Source organism: Adiantum capillus-veneris, chromosome 9, assembly GCF_014529385.1.
Source record: "Adiantum capillus-veneris isolate H3 chromosome 9, ASM1452938v2, whole genome shotgun sequence".
NCBI lineage: Eukaryota > Viridiplantae > Streptophyta > Polypodiopsida > Polypodiales > Pteridaceae > Adiantum > Adiantum capillus-veneris.
Window position 1 is genome coordinate 136,389,315 of NC_140939.1, and position 18,388 is coordinate 136,407,702.

General features: G+C 43.7%; 1 protein-coding gene and 1 pseudogene across 2 annotated transcripts in view; both read left to right on the top strand.

The window, feature by feature from the left end:
* LOC147451227 (RNA polymerase II transcription mediator) overlaps positions 1-15,584 on the top strand; it is a 34,284-nt gene extending 18,700 nt beyond the window's left edge. Inside the window, exons 2-9 of one of the 2 annotated variants that reach the window (XM_086520189.1) lie at positions 10,644-10,839; positions 10,924-11,037; positions 11,504-11,589; positions 11,667-12,108; positions 12,206-12,787; positions 14,386-14,694; positions 14,774-14,860; positions 15,203-15,340. In XM_086520189.1, the coding sequence (XP_086376315.1) occupies positions 10,644-10,839; positions 10,924-11,037; positions 11,504-11,589; positions 11,667-12,108; positions 12,206-12,787; positions 14,386-14,694; positions 14,774-14,824 (1,780 nt within the window). In that variant the 3' untranslated portion in view covers positions 14,825-14,860; positions 15,203-15,340. Of the gene's footprint in view, positions 1-10,643; positions 10,840-10,923; positions 11,038-11,503; positions 11,590-11,666; positions 12,109-12,205; positions 12,788-14,385; positions 14,695-14,773; positions 14,861-15,202 lie in introns of both variants that reach the window. The other variant, XM_086520188.1, reaches the window with a different exon arrangement.
* On the top strand, positions 1,386-10,637 carry LOC147451228 (NAD(P)H-quinone oxidoreductase subunit M, chloroplastic pseudogene; annotated as a pseudogene).
* Positions 15,585-18,388: the final 2,804 nt, after the last annotated feature.

An 18,388-nucleotide genomic window follows, 5' to 3' on the forward strand; every position in this document is an offset into this window, starting at 1 on the left:
AGTTTGTTGGCACATTCTTTGATGACATGATAGTCTACTCAAAGAATGAAGAGGAGCATAGGCATCACTTGGCCATTGTGTTCAAAGAGCTACGCAGTCATAGGTTGCTCATCAATGCAAAGAAAAGTGAATTTTTTCTGGAAGAGATTCATTTTTTGGGACACATTGTCTCAAAGGATGATGTCAGAATGGATCCTGCAAAAGTTGAAGGGATCAAGTCATGGCCAAATTAGAAGACGGTGCATGATGTCCGAAGCTTCTTGGGACTATGCTCCTATTACAGAAGGTTTATCCGAAATTTCGCTGAGATTGCTTCACCTTTACATGCCCTTCAAAAGAAGGCAGTCACCTTTAGATGGACACAGATGGAGATTTCAGCTTTTAATCTCTTAAAGGAAAAGATGACTTCAGATCCAGTCATTGTGTTGCCAGATCTTAGGAAGTCATTTGTGGTCCAGTGTGATGCCTGCGGTAGTAGCATTGGTGCAGTGCTAATGCAAGATGGCAGGGTAGTAGCCTATGAGAGCAGAATTTTGCAAGGGCTAGAGATGACCATGCAGGTCTATGAGAAAGAGTTACTGGCTGTGATTCATGCGCTCTTAAGTTGGAAACACTACCTGCTAGGTGCAGATTTCGTTGTCCAAACGGACCATCAGACCTTGCGATACTTCTTGACACAGACAAAGTTAATTGAGAAGCATATGCGATGGGCAAATATCTTGTCCATGTTTCATTTTCAGATTGTGCATGTGGAAGGCAAGAAGAACGTTGTGGCTGATGCCTTGTCAAGGAAGCCACAAATTTCAGCTGTGTCAATTCCTTATCATCATGAACTTGATGATATGAGAGAATAGTATGCAAATGATGAAGATTTTGCAAGGGTCTTCGAGCAGCTAATGGATGGACAACGTCATGAACACTATCTTCTTAAAGACGGGTTCATGATGATGCATGGCAGATTGTGTGTCACAAAGCCATTGCGACGCAAAGTTATGGAAGAGAGTCATGTCCCACCGTATGCAGGGCATTGTGGTATCGATGCTACAATTAAAGCGGTTGAGACATTCTTCTACTGACCTACATTGAGAAGAGATGTGGATGCCTTTGTGCGAGAATGCCTAATTTGCCAGAAGGTCAAGTTTGACAGGCAAAAGGCACCAGGCACCAGGGTTATTGCAACCACTACCTATTTTAGATAAACCATGGGAAAGTATTGCTATGGATTTTATCTTTGATCTTCCGAGAACGTAGACAGGAAACGATGGTATTTGGACCATTATTTGCAGATTTAGCAAACAGGCTCATTTTATTTCTGTCAGGAAGAAGATAAAGCCAAATCAGATGGCACGCTTGTTTATGAGCAATATTTTCAAGTATCATGGCATGCCACAGTCGATTGTTAGCGACCATGATCCACGCATGACAAGTTTGTTCTGGAGAGGCTTGTTTGAGAATATGGGCACAACGCTCAAATTCTCTTCGTCGTTTCATCCTCAAGCAGATGGGCAATCAGAAGAGGCAAATTCTACTGTCCTAGATCTGCTGAAGTGCTATGTGTCAGAGCATAAAGGAAAGTGGGAGCAGTATTTGCCATTGGTGGAGTATGCATACAATAATACAATGCATTCATCAACTGGCAAGGCACCTTTTGAGATAGTTGAAGGTGGCAAGAAAGTTCCTCCCATACTGCATACAAAGGACAAGATATTTGAAGCAGATAAGTATGTTCAGGACATGGATGAAATGTACAAGAAGGTCAAAGTGGCCTTAGAAAGGACTTAGGCAAAGCAAAAGAAAGCAGCTGATCGTCCCCGTAGTGAAGTGGTATATTCACTTGGTGATTGGGTGCTTTTACGCTTTGAAAAGGCAAGGTTAAAGAAGATGAAGGGCAAGGAAAGACTATTTCCAAAGCTCAGCATGCCTTACTATGGGCCTTTTCAAGTGTGCGACATATTCAGTGATGTTGCATATAGGCTGAAATTGCCTGATAGTTGGAAGATTCACAATGCGTTTCATGTGAGTCTTCTCAGACCCTATGTGGGTGATGTGCCAGAAGATATGCCAGCTGAAGATCAGCCGGAAGTCGAGGAACTTGACGAGATCTTGGTCCCCGAACAGATTTTGGCACACAAAGAAAGGAAAGTGAAAGGCAAGGTTGCTAGGCGTTACTTGGTAAAGTTCAAAAACTATCCACCAATCGATGCTAAGTGGATGGAAGAAGGTGAACTTGTAGAGTCACCAACTGTGTTATCACTTTACCTTGAAGCCTTCGATTTGCAACCTACCTTGACCCCTTGAGTTTCAAAGCTACATGGATTGTTAGTGTGACAATGGCTTTTGAAACAAATGATGTACATGGTATTTAAAGTGAGCTCAAATGAAATACCTGTTACATGAATGTTAGAGCTGTACAGATTGTCTGTTTGGCAATTGCTCTTATGGAATGTCCAAAAGTTTGGTTAGTGCTATAGAAGTGAGTATTTCTTGTCAGTTTGTCAAGGATACAGTAATTACTTCTATTAAAGAGTACATGTGTAACTGCATTCTTAAACTGTCGGTTTGGGTATGCTTGAAAGTGTTACGGGATCCAACGTGTACTATAAGACAGTGGCAAAATGTGCAGCTACCATTTTGTCATTGGAAAGTTAGTGACTCAAAGCAATGGCACAGTGCGAAGCTACCACTATGTCATTGAGACAGGGTTCACACGCAGGCAATACATGAGTCGACGAGGTGTTGAATACACCAGGGTTGACAATGAGCACGTATGTGTCGTACATGTGTCGACAAGTGTTGAATAGATCAGTGTTGACTGTAAGCATGAACGACATAGATGCAAACGAGGACGTTTGAGATTTCAAGAGGGGGGTATGTCACCAGCGTGTGACTACTATCTATCCTTTTTGTTGATTTCTTTCTTATTATCTATTTACTTTCACTTTTTGGAAACACCTCTCGGGAAATCTAACTGCCCTGCATTGCATAGCTAGTGTGGAACTGTCCAGAGGGAGTTCAGGCCTGAGGGCAAGAGAGCACTAAGGTTGGACAAAGACTATGGTTAGCCAAAGTGGGGTCATTGACTAGCCAAAGTGGAATCCTTTGCTACAGAGGCTACATTTCAGTTCTGGATGTGGCCGCAGTGTACAAAGAGGGTCGGATGACCTAGAAAGATACAATGGCAGCATCTCCTAAAATTTAGGGAACTGCTATTTTGGGACCTGAAAATGTGTTGACGTCATTACCTCCGGAATGACAAAGGGAACATGTTCTTACTTTGCCGTGAAGTCAACTGGGCAGCCGGTTGGGAGATTTTTAGGCGGCAACCCTGAAACGGAAAAATGCTTGTAAATGTGCCAAGTGGCACCTTCTGGTGCACTTGCCTCATGCAACAAGAGTTGGCGCTGAATTTAGGAGGGGGAGAGCCTCATTTTCAGTTTTGTCACAGGTTAAGAGCTATGGAGTGCTTGCTTTCCCTCCTATGCACAGTGCGGTGCCAGGAGTGATGCCCTGCACGCTACGCACCGCCCTCTCTCTCCCCTATGGCAGTATGTTATGCCCCACTAGTGGGCTTTTCATTTGACCAATGTACAGTTGTGTGGGTTCATGCGCGATTGCCGAGGCAAGAGCCTCTTGCACAGGTACTGGATTAGCTAGCGGCTAATCCCCCGCAGGTACAGGTGAATTCGGAGAGGTTTCACGCCAGAAATCTCGTCCGATTCAAAGGGCAAGCAGCCCTACAGGTGCGGGAGCTCGAGGACTTGCTAAGGATGCGACCGGCACGCGAAACGGAGCCCGAAACAGTAAATTACAGCCTGCTATGTATTTTTGCAGGTTTAGGGTTTTGGCCCTAAACGGACCCTAATACCCCCAGGAGATTCGGGGACGCAAGGGGACCGCTATACAGGTGATCTGGCGCATTTTCAGGGCTGAAAACAGAGAATTCAGCGTGCTGCAGATTCTCGCCAGGTTTTGCAAAGTGCCTGTATGCGTCGGGAAAGTCATTTAATGCGTGGGAATACTGACCGTGAAGGGTTCTAGTACAGTTATGTTGCCGAAATCAGGCCAGAACAGTCAAAATTCAGCCAAGGTTGTGCGGGGCAGCTTGGAAAGAACCACATCGTTTATTCCCTCTTTTAAACAATAAAGAAATACCAAAAGGGGCACCTAAGTTAGGGGCCAATCTGGTGTCGGTCTTCTCATACAGGTGCATTCTAGCATCTGTATCCCATTCCCCTCTCTTGTGTCACTATAGCGCAGATATAATAGACGACTAATAATGGGTGAAAGCTAAATCAAGGTTTGAAGTAAAGTCTACCGCCCTTTTTGGATTGAACATGCCGGTTTCACGAACTCTAAGGGAAAAACCACCAAGAACCCAAGCTATCACGATTGTGACGTATTCTTTGTCTTGGTATTCCCTTCTCGCCTCGTTCTCTTGCAGATACGAAGACGTACTAGATCTGAGACCTCGATTCTCCAAAGGATGCGTCTCTTCGCCCAAGAGTCGCACCTGTTCGGCGAATAGCCATGCCTCTTCAGCGAATGGCTGCACCTTTATGCCGAAGGGTCGCAACTCTACTCCAGAAGGACACGACTATTGGCCTAGAGTCATGTCACTTCACCTATGATCATGTCTTTTTATCGTGTCTCTTTAGTTTCTATATAAGACATGCTCATCACCTTCAAGCGAAGTATCCATTCCGCTTCGAGTGATGACCATTCTGAAGCGTGGGTTCTTGTGGGTTCTTAAGTTCACGAGGAACTTGTGTTCTTGAGGGTCTTGGGTTCTTAAGTTCACGGGGAACTTGGGTTCTTGCGGGTCTTGAGGTTCTTGAGGTTTTCTTTCGCTTGCAATCTGTGTTTGAGAAGGGTCTTCTCTTCATTCGAGTTCTACTCCTTTCCGCGGGCGCACCCCTTGGCGGCTTTGCGCTCACACCAAGGTTTCTTTTTCCCACCTCACGTCGATTGGCCGGCCGCTAAGTGCATGGTCCGCTCTCAATGAGTGAAAAGAGACACAAGGGGAGGCTGGACAAGCCCTTCTTTCTTGGGATTCCTGTCACTCTTCAAAAACACGATTAGGAATCGACACACCCAAGCGAGCTTGGGTTCGTGCGACCGCAACAAGCAAAAAAAATTCTTGTGATTTTTGTGGTTCTTTCCTTGAGTGATACAGAACACTGCCAAAGCTCTGATACCAATGTTAGGTGGAGCCGAATGATTGTTTGCGCTTTGCTCAAGATGAGTGCTCCGAACTGTGCTCAAGGTTCCTTTTGTTCTTATGGAAGGTAGAGCCTTCCGTTCTTAATGAGAGAATGCTATGATCACAAACAAAGTGAATGGACACTATGCGTGCAAGTGTATGAGACTGAGAGATAGAGAGAGAAGAGAGATACGACACCAGAGAGGTTGTAAAACCCTCCTCCGAAGGCCCGACTCTCGTCGGCGAGAGTGGTCTACTTATGATTGCACAATCTGGTACAAATGGAATGCTTGGACTGATGCAAGTTTAGGCTATGTCGGCGATGATGACGGGGATGACGACAACGACATAAGGGCTGAAATCGGCAATCTGGTATCTGCTGTCCATAAACGCTATGGGCTGAAATCTGTTGCGGATCCAAAAACGCTGATTTTTGGGGCTGTTTTTGTACGTCTTTGTCGCTGAAAATCTGCAGGTTTAGGGCTGAAAACTGATGATCTTCAAGGCTGAAAACTGAAGTCTTTCTGGGGCTGAATCTGCTACACTTAGGTGAAAATTGCCGGTCTTTATCTACTGCTGAAAACCAAAAACGCCAGGGGATCTGATGATAAAAAACGCTAGCAGTTGTGGTCCTTGCAAAAACGCTAGCTGCTTGGTACTGTTGGCGATGCAGGTCTGATGCAAAAACACCAGGCTGGGGATGCTCTGCAAAAGCGCTAGGTGAGGGAATCTGCTAATTGGAGGGGAAAGTCCACCAAGGTTCTTGTGAGAAGTTGCCTGTTGAGCTTGGCTCCTGTTGCCTCTTCTGCCAAATAGTGCTAGCTCTAGTTTGCTTATATACAAACTTAGCAAAATTGCCCTACCTACTTTTGTTGGAAAGTCACTTAAATTAATAAGTGAAAAATGTCAAAAATAGGTAAAATAGGCTAAAATCACTGGAAAATTCCCTTGACTAATTCTGATGGGAATGCTTATGATCATGCTGTGTGCAACCAGAGGATATGCATCTACACTAAGTGACTGGGCATGCACGGCCTACGAATAGACTCACAAAAGTGCCAGATCACTTCTAATCTAGACTGACTGAACCCTGATCATGCTGTAGCTTGTCCACGGACACATAGGGTTGGATGTCACGTGATAGTCGTGTATGCAGCTGTGTCGCTTACTCCGAGCTCTTTCTTGTACATAGGTCATCCAAAGCTAGGGTGAGAACCTTCACTCGCACGTCTAGTCTCTTTTCACTACAGCAGATCCGTGTCGCATGCACTTGGAGGTAGCTGTAGAGCAACCAGCTCGTACACAACATCCCACCAGCTCGTATAGATTATATTGGTGAAAATTGCAAAAAACAAAGGCTACATGGAAGTGCCGCCAACTAGCTGGAAAATGAGCTCGAGTCGGCAGTGAAAAAAGGGGCGCTTGTGATCTGTGATAACGGAACGGAGCAGAGCCGAGAGGTGCCAAATCGATGAACGAGTTCACAGGGTGTCCAGATATGATCATATACCCAGCTATAAATTTCATAGATTTCGTATGCTGGGCTCTAAGCTTGCTGCTAACAATGACCTCACAACCCTTTGCACCGCTCTCCATAACAAACCTCAGCACACCATAGCAAGCCCTTCTGACAGAAAGTCCTCCTAGGAGATTGTAGCGAAGAGACTTGTCTTGCGATTGCGCCTGAGGGCCAATCAGGCAAAGAGTTTTCTCAGCTAACCCACAGACCCGCATGAGAGAGAGAGAGAGAGAGAGAGAGAGAGAGAGAGAGAGAGTCTCGACATGGTCCAAAAGCCTCCATAAATGAAAAAAAACCTCTTGAAATAGTCCGCATTGGTGCGGACTGTTTCACGAGTTTTTTTTTTTTTTGGTTGAGAGAGAGAGAGAATGTGGATGAGACTTTTATGGAGGACGCGAGTTGGCCATTCACTAATTCCCCTAACTCACTCACCCTTGAAACTAGGTGGTGGTGGCTATGGCGGAAAGGGCAGCTATTACATGTTTGAGCAGTACAACCTCAGAACTGTGGACAAGATCTCTTTTCTCAGGAAAGAGAGTACCACCCACAAATACACAGATGGTACATATGCCAATTCAAAGGGTTAGCAAGGTGATGGGGGTGAGGGCTATGGGCGAGACTATCAGCAAAGACATGACGTATTAAGATGGAGGACGCTGGCTTAGCAACATTACCCGCCATATTCGTATCTACGCAACCTACATAGATCCTGAGAGTGCCAAAATGGATTAGACTCAAACAGCCTTATTCTTGACCCTAATGATGAATTTGGCTGGCTTGAGGAAAAAGCGTAGAAGGTTTTCAAGGAGTTAAATCACTTGTCGATCATCATTTTGGTGTAGAGACCTACTAACAGAATATACGTTTCGATTGATTGGCTCTGATCTGGAGCATTTCACTCGGCAAATGCTATTGAAAAACAAAATCAAGTATAATATGGAATATTGCAGAGTATTGAATTTCAGTATGGGAAAGCCCCATCTAAACATCTAAGGATGAAGAGGATGAGTAACCGAGGGTCTTAAAAGGTTTCTTCGATACTTGGACACGATAATGTCTATTTTGGGAAATCACACTTTAAGGTGGCCAAGAAATCCATACACACAACTGTCCTTTGTACATGTTTTTTTTCATGAATATGGGGTGTATATCTGATGTCTCTTCCAAGCTTTGCTTTAAATTGTATATTTACCTGGACTCATCCTTAGCCCATTCATAGGACACACTCGATGTGGCTGAAGCACTTATGTATAGTGTTATGTTCCCTTGTATCATGATTGAGATAGCAATTTATCTGCTCTTGTTGTAATTGGTGCAGGGCATTGATTTATTAGTTTTTGCTCTATGAAATTTTTTGATCTTTTAACGAGAGAGAGAGAGAGAGAGAGAGAGAGAGAGAGAGAGAGAGGAAATGAAATGAAATGTTATATTAACGTCTTCAAAAGGCCAAAGTGACCTATGAGACCAGAAAGTTACAATGTGGTGGATCTGATACAAAGTCAGAGTAACAAGATGACAAAATGACAAAGTCAGAGTAACAAGATGACAAAACTGCTAGTTGTGGACTAAACAGCTAAACAACTAGCTGGGATAGCTAGATCACATGAGATCTAGCATCGGTTGCTGGCGGATCTCGTCAATCTCCTCCATGGTCAGTAGTCTGACCGGGCGTCGTGCATGTCGAGCCAAAGTGACCCAAATCCTCTGATGCAGCCTCTGTCGATGCTATGTAGTCCTCCGCAGTCGTGGACGTCTGGATCTCCCCAGCTCAGTCGCTCGTTCGATCAGTATGCCTCTGGTGTAAAGCGACGAGCTCTGCTATGGTAGTAACTCCTCCAGGTGTCCAGTGGCAGCTCTAAAGAAGTCTCTGATCTGTCTCTGAGACTGGCTAGCTTCTCCTCCCATCAGGCTCTCTCTGTGTCTGCGTAGCTCGAGCAAGAACAAACCCAGGCATCTCTGATCCTCGTACCGCATGACTCTAGAGAATGGTCCAAAGCTCTCTCTGAACAAGCAATGGAAGCGGCCTCGTATCTCGTAGTAGACGGGGCAGTGGCATGTGTAGTGCAACTCTGTCTCAGGCTCATGTCACACAGGGGGCATGTCCTGGCCTCTGCTGGTACTCCGCTGTATCTTCCAGTCTTGATCCGCAGTTGGTGTGAAGATGTGCGTATCTGGCCAATAGCACATCGTATCCCATGAGACAAGTGGGTGTCCATGTATCTGGGCCTCGTCACAAAACCATCCTCCGCAAGCTGGAGGAGATGCTCTTTGTAGAAAGCCATCTTCGTGCCCAGCTCCTGTGTTGGCTGTATCCATGTCCTCTTGGTGTCTAGCTGAGTCAAGTCCTGGCGAATCCTCACCATCTCAGCGGTGAAAAAAGCACATATGAGAGAGAGAGAGAGAGAGAGAGAGAGAGAGAGAGAGAGAGAGAGAGAGAGAGCGCAATGGGGATATTGAGAGAAAGATGTGAGAACTCCACATGGTAGCGGCAGTGGGGAATCTCAGGACTAACAAATCAATATTGATGACGTAGGGATACCTTAGAGTAGAGTTGGGTATTCCAATTTTCAAATAAGTTCTTGGTTGGGCGGAGAGAGAAGGGTGGGCAGAGGTGTTTAGGGATAGCTAGTCTATTGTATCCTTTTTGTTATGCAAATTCCTTTTATAATTTCCTTTTATATCAATCATGTTTGGCTCCGCTCGGCTTAATGATTGCTCGGAAAGTTTTGCTTGGAGTTTGAAATTCCCTGCACAAAATCCGGGATGTCTGTACAACTTGCCACATCAGCAAGTGTTTTTAGGGTTTTAGACCCCTTGGCCACTGATCTGCAAGTTGTGAGAGTTACGATTTTTAAACCTAACCCCCAAGTCTTCAATTAGAGGTTTTAGTCCCCTCCACCTGCTTCAGTAAGTTGGAAAGTCTTCTGCTTCTTCTTTTGCTAGGGTTTAGGCCGGTTTAGGGCTCCCTGATCCTAACCCTAGCCAAAGTGCAGATCCCGGCCAAGGCCCTTCGTCTGTAGTGGTTGACACGTCAACAATTTGTGACACACACGCACACACGGCGGCCTCCAAAGATGCCAAGGGACCCGTAAAACTGGGGCTAAACTCTCAGAAAATACGAAGTAGCCTTCAATGGACATTGTTACAGGCACTGCCAACCGTGCAGGCTCGGCTAGATTGGCATACAAGGTCGAGAGGAGAGAAATCTCCGCACATAGGTCAGGCACAACAAAAAATTAGCCCTCTCTCCATGATCTGTCCCTTGGAGATACCAAACCAAGAAGTGCTAAAGTCTAATTTAAATGACAGTAAAATATTTGGTGTCAAAGAATTTAAGAAGGCCGTTACAATTTTTGCAGCTATTTGACACTGTTTATTGTTCTAAAATCAATACTTAGGAGTTTAATATAAGTTTCCATTTTCTAAAGACATGCTATGCTCTGATGGGATGCTCCGTTTGCTTACCCAACTAGTTTGCCAAAATTTGAGGTTGCTTTTTTCTAAAAATTACCTAACTCAAAATTTTGAGTCAGATTTCCTTGGGATTCAAAATGATTCCATCTGAATTCGTTAGAGGTCAGATTCTTGCTGAAGTGTCTATGGTTAGGTTCTAGAAGTGTCTAGGGTTAGGGTTTGCCATAAGGCTGGACATCCTAGAGGCTCCGCAAAGTACGTCAGTTTTGTCTTGTTTGGATCATTCTTGGGTATTTTTGAGTGGGAACGGGTGTCGTTTTTTATTTGGGTCGTGAGGAACTGGTGTCATTAGGTGCTCATGTGGCATACCGTCAAGCAACAACCAACGGCAACGAACAATACATGTTCTGTACCTGTGCCTAACACGCCGTACCCAACATAATCCCACCTTGGTTGAAACTACTTGTTCATTTATTTATCCTTAGTAACATTTTTTGGTCTCAATTGCAGTGAACGTACTCCAGAAGAGAAGGCTTGGTTTCTGCTGCAACGAATTGATTTTGAGGTGTCCGAGGAGAAGGATGCAAAACGTGCAAAGAACAGCAAGGAGTCCGTTGCTCAGTCAAAATGGCCCTGGCAAGGACTTGTAGAAAATTTGCAGCTTGCACAACAAGAGTTATCATACATACTGGATTTCCTTGGTCATGTATGTTACTATCTTCTTTTGGGGGTGTGAGTGCAAATTTTGATACATTCATGGTACTTAATGTGTTATGGATTTTTGTAACAGGTTGAGGCAAATGATGCGATTACGGTGACAAATATGATGAAACCAAAACAGCTGCTCCATGAGACCTGTTCGGAACTTGCTTTGCGAGCTTCTGCCAAACTGCATAATTTCAAAGTGAGGTGTACTGTTCACTTCTCTTTACCAGATTGTGTGGCTTTGTAGTTGTAATCCATTCAAGAAGTATCTGCAAATGCTCTTCATGCAGGACCTGAGTCTCATGAACTTTAGCTTCTCAACCTCTTTCTTTGCAAATTTGTCACCCTTCTTAATTGGCGCACATCTTTGAGCACCATGGTCTTAGCAAAATTTCCACATTTGAGTAGGTTTTCTCTGTTATTTGTTGTATAAGATGCCCATCTTGTGCTAAATAGGTTTCTCTTATACCGTCATACTAGTCATTTGCAAAGAGTTCAATAAAGTGAATGCATTTCATTTGCACCCTGCTGATTATGGGAGGAGACTGTCCTTTCTATTAGCTAAGTGGACGGCATACTGGCTGGCAGCCTGGCACGGATGCTGAGTCTTGTACCTTAAGTTAAAACCTGTATTTGCAATCGATTAAATACTTTCCCTCCTGTAGAAAGTTGGAAAATATTTGAGGCAGACTGCTAAGGCACTTGAGCAGCAAGTTGACAGAGAGGCAGTTTTTTATGGAGCGCTGATGAGGTACGATTATATACTGTATTTTTTCTATGCCTAGCTCTGTTGCAATGCAAGCAAGCTCCTTGAATTCTGGATATCAGGCTTCAGCAGCATTGGAAGGTCAAGAGGCTTCGGGGTATTTCTGCAGGGCCAGGGGGAAATGCAGGCTTCACTATTGACTTGTCATATCCACAAATGTCAGCTGAGATGATGTGGGGATTGTCAGTCCGGTCAGCCGGCCTTTATTCTATGAATATTGAGCAAGACTCAAATGGCTTGCTGATTGCCGACTTGCCTAGTCAGTGCATCAACACACTGCACCTGCGGCTTAATGGCCCTTATATCCCTCATTGTGCGTTAAAAGATGAGGACTCAAGGGAAGGTTCTTTCATTTTGTCATCTCATGAGAAAGAACCTGATCAAAATATCAAAAAGGAAGCAGAGCTTATCATTGAGAAGGGTGTTGGAAAAGCAGGGAAGACAGGGGCAAATTTAGCACACTCAATTCTTCGCCGCATCCAGATGGCAATCATCCATGAACAGGTTTGTATTCATCAAGATGCTGTTGTTGAGCTCTTTCGTATATTTAGGAATGAGTCTTATGTTGTAATGTAAGGGTTCGTTGTGGTGTTACTTGCAGATTTTTGAGTGGACTGTAAGGGAAGCATTACAATCCTCATCAGAATTAGTTGTTACGGGTGTGGAAGATCGCTGTCTTCAGCTCAGCCTAGGGCATTCTTGTGTGCTTGTGCTAGAGCTTTTCAAATCTACAGATGCTGGGCCTGATAGTCAAGTGGATTCTAGATCAACAGAAGGCAATAGGTCCGAAAACCAAAGTGGTCAATTTGAAACTCAGACTGTAGAACCTAACCTTGAGAAATTTTCTGCAACAGAGGGCAATTTTAATGAAGGAGGACAGGGATTTCTCCATTCAGACAAGTCATCTATCAATTGTTGGAAAGATTTGAGCTCCTTCATATGCTTGGAGCATGCATTTTGTCAGAGAGCATTTGTACGTCCACAGGATGGGGAACCAACAGCAAGTAAGGCTGGACAGACGAAGGGCGATGGAATGTCAATTATGAATAAGCCTAGAGATTTTGGCAGTGGGATCTGGCAGGATGCTATTGTTGTTGAAGCTGTAGGTCCCCTCAAGCACTTCTCTTTAACCATGCGTCACAGAATCTTTTGCTCAAAAGTGCTACTAGAGTTGGAAAAGCTGGTATATTCCTATCTTTACACCAAGCTTTCATCTTTCAAGTTCTCATGTTTGACTTTAGTAACAAAGTCCATTTGTGGTGTATAGCTTGTGACATGCGTAGCTATAAGCTAATTAATGAGAGAGTCCATTCTCCTGATCTATATGTAAACTGGTTGGTCCCACGTGAGACAGGCGGTAACCCTGCAAACGACTCAAGGTAGAAACAAAATACCAACTCAAGAAATCTGACACTTGCTCGATCCAAGTGGCAAGACCACCACTCTTGAGGTGTTTCTTTTATTAAACTTGGGCACACTTACACTGTCACAGATCTCATTCTGGAGTGGTTTTACGCGTTCTCCCTGCACAAGACTTGGTAGAGCACTTGGAGAGAGTTTGCTCTCTTTCGGTTAAAACTGGCCCTCAAAGGGTTCTCAATTAAGATGCAAAATCTGACTCCAGAAAGCTGGGATTCTCCAAAAGTGGACACACTGGGCTGCTTTTTCCCTATGCACATGTTTGTGTTTTGCTTATGCGCACATCAGCCTGCTGATTTTCAGCTGCGCAAACTGCCTTTCCCACTTTGCTGGCCTGTGGGCTGCTTTTGCTGCTATGCACAGGGTTGGGCTGATCTACCAGCTGCCACATCAGCACTCACACGTGAGCACCTTTCTACACCAGCATCCATGTCAGCATTGCCACTTCAGCACTGATATGTCAGGACAGCGTGATCACATCAGCAAAACTGCCACATTACTTACTGCCAGATCGGCATTTTTTATGACAACTGATGATTTTACAGCTCATGGTTATTTGAGTGTGGTTAGGTATTATTCAATTGAGTTTTCCTACTTTGTTAAACAAACACCTTAGATATTCTACCTAATCTTACTAGGTAGTGTAGGCAGCAATCAGGTCGTCTGTTTGTAAGAGGTACGCTTTGAAGGCCATTATTGTACCTGGCAAACATAGGGGGGCAGGTGTACTGAATGTCATCTGGATCCTTGGATGGAGGGCCTATGCATGCTTCCTGTTGTTTTTGATAGCTCACAAGGATTTGAAAATGACTTTGATTCTATTTTGCCCTTTTGTTAGCGCTAGGCTTCATTATGGCTGAGTCTGCCCTACATCTTCAGTAACATGACAGAAACTCAGTATTCATGTTGTGTTAACGTATGCTCGCGCGCACGTTTGTGTGTGTGGTTTATGGTGTGTTTGGGAGCATATATTGGAGCATAGTTTTGCACCCACTATCCACTATTGGGCAGTGATGACATTAGTGGGGATGGCCTACTATTTAGTCAAGACTATGCATGATGGGGCTGACGATTATATTGTCTGGTGGATGACTACCGTGAGTCTATAACTTGCATTTCCCTTTCTAGACGAATCTTGGATTTTCCCGGATGTGTCTCGGCATATATATTTGTTGATGCTATCTCTTGGGGAAACTCCATCCAACGTCATACTGCAGGGCATTAACTAGGTGTCAGGCAAATGGTTTTTTTTGGGTATAGGCTTTACCTAAGCAAGAGAAGTGTTCATGAGAAACAATTAACTGTAAAGGTAGGTGATTGTTTTTCTGTTTTCACTGATTTGAGTTGTTAAACATTTTTCAGGCCCAAGGAGTACCTTATCTTTTCCTTTCTTGCCACCCAACTTGGAATTCGAGGGTCACTGTATGGGAGCTAGCATTGCGAATTCCAAAGTCAGTGGAGGAAGGATGGAGGATGAGCATGGTGAGCTGGCGAGAGGCTCAGAAAAGCAGCAGCTCAAATTTTCATTTGAGAGTGGTTCTCTGTGATGCTTCACTTTTCGTTGAAGGCCTTGAAGTGATGGACATGGAGGGTGGTGCAGACTCTGTAGAATGGAAGAGGTCAAAGCACAGATGCAATTTGCCAGAGCTTTCAGGGTTCCTGCTTTCTCAGGTTCGTAGGTTTTTTCTCTCCTACAAAGTTTGATGTGTTATTGACAAACTGGAATTTGTATTGATGTATTGGAATGAAGGAAGGATTTGAGATTTGCACCATGAATGATGGAAGAAGCACCCGACTATAATTGTAGGCAAGCATTAGAAAAGATGCAACCCATTTGGTGAGAATTCTTTCTGAGTAGTTTGGTTTCTTTTTGTGATTATCATGAAGTTATTTCGCCAGCGAAGGTATATCACCAGTGTAGGCAGAGAGAAAGGGTTTAGCCATTGAGACGGAACAAATGGCCAATTCATTATTCAAAGTATTGTTTGACAGCTAAGCCTGAGGGTAATTGCCATGGAGATGTTAACTGTGAGGCTTTCTGCTTTTTCGGTCTGCTTCTACGATCCATGTTGTGGGCAGCAGTCTAGACACCGGTCAAGATAGAGAATAAAGCATTTAGAGATTTATTTTTTTCTGTTTTTGGACTAAGCTCAACTCTGATCAATGTGGTTGTATACAGTTTGCAGGCCAACTGGTAAAATGGCTTTACGAGCAGGCGTTAGAGATGGGCTTGAATGTTAGGAGAAACTTTCTGAGCTTATATTTTCATATCAATAGCAAAGATGATTTCATTGTCCTTGCCAGCATTGATTCTCAAGCATATTGTATCAATTGGTGGCTTCATGTGCGGAGCCCTGAGGTTGATGAGGAATCCAGAGAAGAACTTTTTTTGAGCAAGAGCCAAGCCCGGAGATTCTTAGGAACTCTAAGCCCAGAAACATTGAGAAGTGTTCTTGTGGATCTTCTAAGTTACCGTGGGGATGAATCTTGATATTTTTCTTTGTTCTGGTCGAAGCTCTTTTTGATGTCAAAATTGTGGCTAAAAAACCATTTTTAGCTGTCGTTTGGTGCATTCGGTTTAAGCAACATTAGGGGCAACTCATTTTGCAGGTTCATTCGGAAGATCTAGTATTGTGGGAGCCAAAGACAAGGCTTTCTTTTTCTGACCAATCAACCCCTTCCACTTTTTAAAGGGTTCTTGTGCCACAGGCAGCTGATGGTTCCGGTGTAGCTCTAGATTGGTGGTGTTATCATACGAGGTTCTTGTTTTGACAATATCTACTAATGTATTGCTCTGCATGATCCAGATGTGTAGGACGGGGGGGTCAATCTCAAAATATGTGAGTGTAGCGTGTGAGTTCATCTGAGGAGTTTTTATAGGAACAGAATTGCATGTACAAGAGGTTAAAAAATAAAAGGTTCAAAAAAATTACAGGTTTGTAAAGAAAATTGGTTTTCAAATTCATGGTAAAGTGTGTGTAGAGAGGTCTTATAATTACTTCTTGAAAGCACGTGCCATATGTATTTTTGAAAGGTGGACCTTGAGGTGATATGCCTACCTAGGTGTCCCAAAAAAGCCAGACACCATGGCAGAGGGTAGAAGTACTAGACTTTAGAAAAAGAGGTGGCTAAAGGGTCCTACCAAGTTTGGAAGACAATGATTTTGACAAAGTGAGACCTTATGGAGGGTATTAAGAGTAAGAAGGTGGTCAAGAAGTTTCTTAAAAGGAAGCCGTCTAGCGAGCCTCAGTCGACATATGAACACAAAGTGTTTTGATTTCTCACTGTCAAGGCTTCTTGCAAAGCCCTCAGGCTTTAGGTAATTCTGCTATATCTTACCAAAATTATAATGCAAGTTTTAGCAACAAATGGGATAGTACAAGTGGGCAAACCAATGATGGCTTACTCTTTGGTGGCTTCTCAAGATTTAGATGGAGTCTACATTACGTCCAACTTCAACTCTACTAGTTCTACCGAGTCAAACCTTTTGTGGGGTTATGGTTTTGGGGCAACGAGATCCTTAAGACCAGGAAAATAGCACCTTTTATCAAGTATTATGAGGTGCACAAGAACACTAACGAATGAAAATTTAGCGCATTCTCTCTTTTTGTTTATTTTTATTGGCGGGTCATAATGAATGAGAAGGTCAAGATCTATTTGATGAGCCTTGACTTGAACACACACACACACACACACACCCACACACACACACACACATATATATATATATATATATACATATATATATATATATATACATATATATATATATATATAGAGAGAGAGAGAGAGAGAGAAATGAAATGAAATGTTATATTAACGTTTTCAAGAGGCCAAAGTAGCCTATGTGACCAAAAGTTACAATTGGTGAATTTGATAGTGTCCGAGTACAAAAAGTCCAAAGAATTGAAAAATAGAAACTGAAATGAAATAGGTGGGGAGCAATGATGGGATAAGGGTTGATAAATTGGGTTAGCTGATACAAAGTTGAAAAAAAGATGGACCAAATGACATACATCATTAGATGAGATCCCTCATTGGTCGCTGTCGAATCTCATCAACATCCTCCATGGTCAATACTCTGACTGGTCGTTTCGCATGTCGAGCTAGGATGGTGTGGATCCTCTGTTGCCACCTCTGTCGATGCCGTGGTCATGGGCGCTTCGATTTGCCTAGCTCAATGGCTCGATCGATCCACATATGATGGGTGGGTGGGATCTAAGATCTGTTGTGATGATTGCTCCTCTGACTGTCCCCTTGTTGGTGTAAAGTCTGAGACTGGCTCTCGTGGTGTCCTCAACAAGATCTCTCTATGTTTGTGCAGCTCTAGTAGAAACAATCCAAGAAATCTCTGATCTTCGTATCTCATGACTCTAGAGAATGGTCCAAAACCCTCTCTGATTAGACAATGGAATCTGCCTCGTATCTCATAGTATACCGGATAGTGACGTGTAGTGCAAGCTCTGGCTTTGGCTCTAGGCGACATAATGACATATCCTAGCCTTTGCTGGTACCCCTCGAAATCGGCCAGTCTCAATCTGAAGCTGATGTGAGGATGTGTGTGTCTGTCCAATAGCACATCGTATCCCACGAGATAAGTGTGCATCCATGTATGCAGGCCTAGTCAGAAAACCGTCCTCTGTGAGTTGGAGAAGATGCTCTTTATAGAAAGCCATCTTCGTGTCCCAACTCCTATGCCGGCTATATCCATGTGCTAAATCTTAGCGTGTGAGTCTAGTGATCTGTGTCCGTGTGAGAGATAGGGAGGGTTTATCCAAGGAGTACTGGATTAGAGAGAGAGAGAGAGAGAGAGAGAGAGAGAGAGAGAGAGACCATCATGACAAATCAAGCTCCAAGGATTCAAAGAAATTAATCCACCCAAATAAGCCAACTTTCTTAGCATAGAGACAACTTATGTAAACCAATTCTTATAACTACCTTTGTCTAGATGGAAATATATGCAGAGCATGCTAATGCAAAGCAAGCATGTGTGTGTGTGTGACACACACACACACACACACACACACACACACACACACACACACACACACGCACGCACACGTACGCATGCATGCTAGTTTTTTTTATTAAGAACCTCCTCAAGGAATGAAAAAAAAGCGCAAGCGAGGGGCTTACCTCCAACTGTGCCTATCCCAAGGATAGAGCCTTTCCCCTGGCCAATATGTGTGTATGAATATAACAAATGAGATAGATCATCAAGCTAATGGTGGTGAAGGAAAAGGAGAGACAAGCTTATTAGGGTTGATACTCCATACAAAGGATGAAAAAGAGAGTCTATGCAAGCAAATGGAGCTCTTAAATATATTGAGAGACGTAGACAAAGCCATTGTGGCTATGATGAGGG